General features: G+C 43.7%; 1 protein-coding gene across 1 annotated transcript in view; it reads left to right on the top strand.

Annotated features, from left to right (window-relative positions):
- COL22A1 (collagen type XXII alpha 1 chain) overlaps positions 1-7,376 on the top strand; it is a 221,056-nt gene that overhangs the window by 149,186 nt on the left and 64,494 nt on the right. Inside the window, exons 24-26 of the mRNA XM_009637043.2 lie at positions 4,914-4,967; positions 5,331-5,384; positions 6,367-6,420. Of these exons, the coding sequence (XP_009635338.1) occupies positions 4,914-4,967; positions 5,331-5,384; positions 6,367-6,420 (162 nt within the window). The remainder of the gene's footprint in view (positions 1-4,913; positions 4,968-5,330; positions 5,385-6,366; positions 6,421-7,376) is intronic.

Raw genomic sequence — 7,376 nt, 5'->3', positions numbered from 1 at the left:
TCAGGGCTAGAGCACCTCTCTTATGAGGACAGGCTGAGAGAGTTGGGGATGTTGAGCCTGGAGAAGAGAAGGCTGCGGGGAGACCTGATTGCAGCCTTTCAGTACTTAAGTGAGTCTATAGGAAAGATGGGGACAATCTGTTTAGCAGGGCTGGTTGTGGCAGGACAAGGGGTAACAGTTTTAAAATAAAACAGGGTAGGTTTAGATTAGATATAAGGAAGAAATTCTTTACAATGAGGGTGGTGAAACACTGGACTGGGTTGCCCAGAGAGGTAGTGGAGGCCCCATCTCTGGAAACATTCAAGGCCAGGTTGGACAACCTGAGCAACCTGATCTGGTTAGCGGTGTCCCTGCTCACTGCAGTGTGGTTGGACTAGATGACCTCTAAAGGTCCCTTCCAACCCAAAACATTCTATGATTCTATGATGTAAGGAGAGAGAGCAATATGGGGCTCTAACACAGCACTACTGAAAATAATTCACAGTAGTTGCGCTGGTGGATACTGTAGTGCCTGGGGTGAGAAATGAAGAGCAGATTTGAGGAGATAATCCCAGAACCCATTGAAATGCAGCAGAAGAGAAATGGGGAGTTGGAGTAGCAAGGGACATAGTGAGACATGTGGACCGCTCCACAAAACTAGCTGCAACAGCCTCATTTCTAATGGGAGAGAGGTGGAAATAAAGAGGAAACAGTGCAAAGCCAACAGGAAGGGCCTGTGAGGACTTTCTGAGAGGTGAAATTGCAGGGAGTAATTGGTTTTGAAGTAGAGACAAGCACAGGCACTGGAGGGGAAAAGGCTGTCAGTGCTGTAGTTAGGCATTTTGCTATCATTGTGGCAGCAGACAGGATGCTCCTGCACATCCCAGACGTTCTTCTTGTTCATGAAGCTGGCATGCTGCCTAAAAAAGCCCAGACCACAGTCTCTTTTGACATGGATTTAAGCCTTTCTCATAGTGAAGAGAATCCAGTCATTGGAATGGAATAATACACAGAAAATACGTCTCTGCAAGCTTTGCCTCCAGAGACAGATATCTGGAAAAGCCATCAGACTTCAGTTTCCATCTTGGAACCGCATTTTTTGACCTGTTTCTAAAACATAGCCATCCCTTCCTTCATGGAAAAGAGATTTAGGCCAAGCAGCCTACTGATGTAGTTACAGACAAAGGTTTTTGTTCCTTTTCAGAGCTTCCTTAGGGAGTGCAGAACTTAAATCTTAATAGCTCTGCCTTTCCCAGCCTATCTTTCAGCAAGGTACACACTGGAAGAGGAGAGCATCCTTTAGTGGGTCCTGGCGGACAGGCACAGCTGTTCCTCCAGTATGCAGAATGTCAGATTTCTTTCCTGAGAACTGTCCCTGCATTACATTGTCTAAGGAATGGAGCTGGATGAAACACAAGCCTGAAAAAATCCACACACCCCACCATGTTTTTCAAGATGTCCCACCCCATGACACACACCCCCCTCTACACACCATTTGGATTTTAATGAACATTTGAAATATTGTTGTTCAAAATGACAGTTTGAAAACACTTTGGTTTAAACATTTTGAGAAAAAAAATCCATGTTTTGCATTTGTTTTCCAAACTGAGTTTGTGTAGTCCTGTTTTAGAATAAAGTTTTCTTATATCAGTTTTTGCTTCAGCATCTAGGAAGCACACATCAGAGTCTTTACCAGACAGGAAAAACCACTCCATGATTGTTTTCTTGTGGATCAGAGCTTTAAAGGTACAACACTCAGGACTGGATTTGGGACAGGGACTCTCACTGCATAATTCATCAAATGATCTCTGAAAAAGGTGATCATTTAAATCAGGTACTTCAATCCGGATTCAGTCAAAAAAGGGAAGCAGAGAAAACAGATGATGCGAGATATTGGGGTTAAGCATTACAAGCTGTCCTGCTGCTGCTCTTTCACGGTTGTTTTTTTTTCATCACACATAAATGCTGTCAATTTGGTCCTTTCTAAATCTGTAGAATAGTCCTTGCTCTGAGGTACACTCAGAAGTCAGGAGAAGGGCTACAATAACAGATATTAATATACAAGTGAAAGGGATTTGCTCTGGACGATAGCAAAAGGGAAGGCTCTATAAAGGACAGGTATGATGCATTTCTGCAACTTTCACATGATCGTGCCATTTTATTTCTCTGTGTCCCAGACACTTGCTGTAGCCCAGGCTGCAGAAAGCAAGAAATCCAGTAGGACAGCAGAAGTACTGGTATACGCAGTCAGCTGGAGCAGGCTGTCAGCATCCTGTGCATCTCCCAGGGATACTGGTGGTCATTACATGTTCTTTTTGCATCTATCTCCAAGAGGCTTTTATCAGAAGGGCTTTCCATTAGCGGGTGTAATATTTGTTGGTGCAACACGTGGTGAAGCTACCAGAGTAAACCAGTCTTGGGCATGATGTCCTGGATGATTGCTTTCATGGAGAGCAATGGAATGGAATCTTTAGTGGCCATTTAGGGTAAGGAATAGTGTGCTTCCATTTCAAGACTCATGGTTGCATAAGGTTATTGTGGTCCTGAATATAGAAAGTTTAAGAGAATGATTAGAAATTGTCTTGGATAGTGAGAATATCGAGAGTTACTAGGAGAAATAACTGGGATGAGGAAGATGTAGCAGCTCGTGTTTCAGGGATTACGCTGGTTGCTGACAGATGCTTGAGTGAGACTTTGGTTTTAGGTCAGATTGAGCCCTGTCTGTACTGTGTGGGGTAACTTGCATCATACTTGGGGATGCTTGGGCTGAGGCTGGGTCCTGGCTGTGGTTTTTCACCTCTTGATAGAAGCTCCTTGTTGTAGGGCCATGGAGAATACGTCTTTGATAGTCGGAGGTGGTTCAGTTGTTGGCAGAGAGAGAGAACAAAACTAGGCTATTAGTGAGGAACCAATGGAATTGGCAAGGAAAATCTGCAAAGATAAATTTTGTACTTTCTTTCCTCCTCTTATGCATAGTCCACTCTGCTGCTGAATCAGTTTGTTGTTGTTTTTCTAAAGGTACCTGTGCCTTCTTTCCCACTACTGCACCCACTCTTCATGGAAGCTCCTTCTTGGCCCATATCTTCTGCAGGGCCTCTCAGCAATACCATCCTTGTAGAGGTGGAGTAGGGAGGGCCAAGCAGAACTTCCAGGTCCCTGGCATCTGAGGTCGCTCCGTCCAGTTGTGTCTGCAGTGTGGCATTTTCTCTTGTGCTGGGCTTATTTGGACTGTTGAGCCTTTTTTAAGTGATGGATGGTCTTGACCAGGTATGTTCTGATGAGACTAGAGCTCCTTAACTGCAGCACCCTTCTGCAATAGCAGCTGAACCAACGTTCCCAGAAGCAGATGCAGGGCTCCCTAGGAATTATGTCAGCAGCATCACCACATCCCAAAGCACATTTTTCTGGGGATTTTTCACTTGTGCTCACATTTGAGGCACCTTACAAATGCCAATGTTGGTGAGATGACTCCATGTCTGTTCTGAGTTGCAATGAAAGCAGATCATGGGAGCCAAGTTCGTTTACAGGTCCCTTTTTTGGTCACTTTGCCCCATCTATTGGTGAAAGACTGTCTTCTCTTCTGGTTGAATTTTACAAGTGTATTCTAAAAAGGCTGCTTATCTGCTACCTTCCCTGTCAAACCATGCCACAAGTAATTCCTTGTCCTCACTTTTTCACACCGTTTTCTTCTCTTCAGTTGCATTTTTCTGTTAATGTGAAATGCCAATTTGACTCGTAATACCTTAATCACAAAAGCTGTGCTTTGTGATATTGAATGGTGACACAAGTCTAGCAGGGAAAATGCTGACTGGCCATTTTCTATCTCGTATCAGTTGCTCAGTTTCAATTCATTACATTGGGTTTGGGCGGGTGGGGGCGATTGTTGGGGTTTTTTTAAGTACAAACACACCAGAACTCCCCCTATGCTGAAAACTGAAAATGAATAAAATCATCATGTTAGAAAGACGGAAAGAGACAGCCAGGGTAAAATTTCAACTCAGTCATATATCCATTTCTCACATCCATCCTCATATTGTTTGCTTAGGTCCTGTTCCAAAAAATACACAAACACATGCTTCATTCTGAGCCCAGGAGAAATCCTATCTTGTCTACAGTGGAAGCTGGAAGTAACAAACACCTCTGCATCTCAGGCAACTTGTTAAGACCTATTGAGTATGGAAACAAATTTCTCAACTAGGAAGCCAAATTTAACAGTTTGCTCTATACACAAAAATAAATCCCTCTGAAAATTGGATGGCTATTCAGAGAATATTTTCCCTAAGAGAAACAGCTGTTGCAGGGAGATGAGTAAGAAAGACTGTTCGGACATTTCCAACTGAATGTGTGCATTGAAATATGGGTTTGTGAGGACCTTTTACTATCCATGAGGCTAATGTAGAGCACAAAACAGTGGTGCATTTGTTTTAAAACACCTGATCCACTACATTGTTTCTCCATACTCTTGGATTCATATTTTTATCCCCATCCCCCCCCAAAAAACCCCAAACCACAAGCCTGTTCCATTGATTAGTTACTTCAGACATCTTTTGTAGAGGTAAATTGTTCACTTTGAAAAAACATTAATCAAGATTAAGTTAGGCTGGATGCTACAAGGGGTCCCACTGGACAAGCTTTGTGTTGTACATTATAACTGATGACCTTCAGCTCCTCCATCTCTTGTACTGGAGTGGAGGATGGAGCTCACCTTGTAGCAATAGTAATTAGTGGCTTAAGCAGGAGATCCTGTTCTGTTCATGAGCATGGTTCCCTTGGAGCTCAGTTTGGCATCTTGCGGTTTTTTGGTAGAAGTTAATGAAGGAAAGCTCAGTGCTTTTTTGTATTTCGAATAGGGCCCCGACTGCACTGGGAAGGACCTGAGGCTTTCAGCCACTGTCAGAGAGTTTGATAAACTGGTTCTGCTTCCTCTCTTACAGGGACCTCCGGGGCCCCCAGGCATTGCTGGACCCCCTGGACCACCTGGAGCACCAGTAAGTAAACAAGCTTGGGTTTTTTTGTTTTATATCAAGGAGAATAAAGAACAGCTGGGGAGAATTTTAGGTCATGGGTTTCAGTGGGAACTGAGTCGGGGCCTCTGGCAATGTGTGTTTTCTTTTATATTTTCTCACTGAAAAGCCACAGTTGGTCCTAGAGGACAGCTTCTTTGTGCTGAGCATTGGAACCAAGTCAGTGCTACCTGGGGATAAGTCAATGTCTACAGGACTCCCCATGGCAGAGACCTGACTGCCGTAGAGGGGAAAATTGAATTTAAATTGAAAGCAGCAACCTCCAGTGAGGTTTCTGCAAAGAGGCAGAAATACTGATTATTTTTTTCTTCTGATTTCATTTTTCAGGGACTGCCAGGAGAGATGGGAGTTTCTGGTAAAAGCGGACCACCGGGACCAGCTGTAAGTACTGAAGAACTGTTTCCCTTGCCTCTATGCTCTCCATGACTTCAGATTCTTTAATTCTCAAGTCTTTGCCTCCTTTCCTACAGTTTGTCTGCATGCAAGGTTTTAATCTGGGCTCCAGCACTGTTGCCTTTAATGCAGACATTAGCCTCCGGTACCTTTTGTGAACAAGAATTTTACCAGTTGCTGCTCCACTATTCCTACACACTGGGATCATATTTTCTTTTTATGACACCTTTCAAAAGTCCTTTTGCATTTGGCAAGATATTGTTCTTCCAAACCTGGAGTTGTCTCAGTAAGGCCAAAGAACTGAAATGAAAATCTCAGATTTAGCAGAGCATAGCAATTTCTGTTGGCTGTTAAGTCAAGAAAGGTGAATTATGAAGTATTAAGAAGTGTCACCTACAGACTGCAGTGTTTGGGGGTTGACTGACACCCGGAAAGGGGACAGAACTTTTTCTCACCATTTTAAATGCATTACAGGAAGCAATTTTAATTCTTATCTTGCTGAACAATTCTGTCACTATGTGTTGTATAATTTAATTTTAGGAGTCTATGTATTATATAAGAAATTACCAATATTTAAAAGGAGAAACAGACTTAAAAACATCTTTATAGCTATAGATAATGGAGACTTATAGAGAATGATAATTAAAATTGTGATTTTTAAAGTTATTTAAGAATCCGCAGTGCCTAAAAGTGCTTTACTGTTGTTTCTCTGTAACAACACTGACATCCAGTGGTCATTCTCCAAAACCTGGATACTGGAAAAAGGGCCAAGCAGATATGTGCATTGTGAGAACATTTGTATATTTTGAGTCACAGCAGTGAAAATGTCAGGAGAAAATGCATGAGATGTTTCTTCTTTTCTTAAACTTAGGCCAGTGGCAAGAGGGACGAACGGAGCGTGCTTTTGCTGAGCTTGCTGTTAATGATTTAAAGAAGAGGCACTTACAGCTTATGATTTTCTCTTGTTTAGGGGTTGCCTGGCAAAGATGGATTCAATGGGCTTCCCGGGCTTCCAGGTCAAAAGGCAAGTGACACCATGTACATTGGTATTAAGCTACTCACCTGGACAGCTTATCTGGGTGAGTTAGGAGGTGTAAGAGGGAAGAGGGGCACATCTCCAGAGCCAAACACCACCTCACTAATCCCACATCACCGAGCCACTGGTGAAGCTCCAAGGCCAAGTCCACCGGTGTGATAGCACTGTACTGAGTCATTATGAAGATGGAGCTGGTTGTAAATACAGAAGGATGAGAGATCCTCTTCCAGTCTTCAGTACTGCATCCTATTTGGCAAACTGTCGTGGTTTACCCCCAGCCAGCAACTAAGCCCCACACAGCCGCTCGCTCACTCCCCCCCAGTGGGATGGGGGAGAGAACTGAAAGAGCAAAAGTGAGAAAACTCGTGGGTTGAGAAAAAGGCAGTTTAATAGGTAAAGCAAAAGCTGTGCATGCAAGCAAAGCAAAGCAAGGAATTCATTCACTGCTTCCCATGGGCAGGCAGGTGCTCAGCCACCTCCAGGAAAACAGGGCTCCATCACGTGTAACAGTGACTTGGGAAGACAAATGGCATCACTCTGAAAGTCCCCCCCTTCCTTCTTCTTCCCCCAGCTTTATGTGCTGAGCATAACATCATATGGTCTGGAATAACCCTTTGGCCAGCTGGGGGTCAGCTGTCCTGGCTGTGCCCCCTCCCAGCTTCTTGTACACCTGGCAAAGCAGGGGAAGCTGAAAAATCCTTGACTGGTGTAAGCCCTGCTCAGCAACAACTGAGACACCAGTGTGTTATCAGCATTCTTCTAGTACTAAATCCAAAACACAGCACTATGCCAGCTACTAGGAAGAAAATTAACTGTATCCCAGCCAAAACCAGGACACAAACACAGCTGAGCATTGCAAACATAGAAGCTTCTACTGACACTCAGGAAAGACAGTGACACAGGCAAATCAAAGCATACGTCCAAGGCACAAAGAAGAACAGAGG

The sequence above is a fragment of the Egretta garzetta genome, unplaced genomic scaffold, assembly GCF_000687185.1.
Source record: "Egretta garzetta isolate BGI_Z169 unplaced genomic scaffold, ASM68718v1 scaffold74, whole genome shotgun sequence".
NCBI lineage: Eukaryota > Metazoa > Chordata > Aves > Pelecaniformes > Ardeidae > Egretta > Egretta garzetta.
This window is presented reverse-complemented; position numbering and strand designations above follow the sequence as displayed.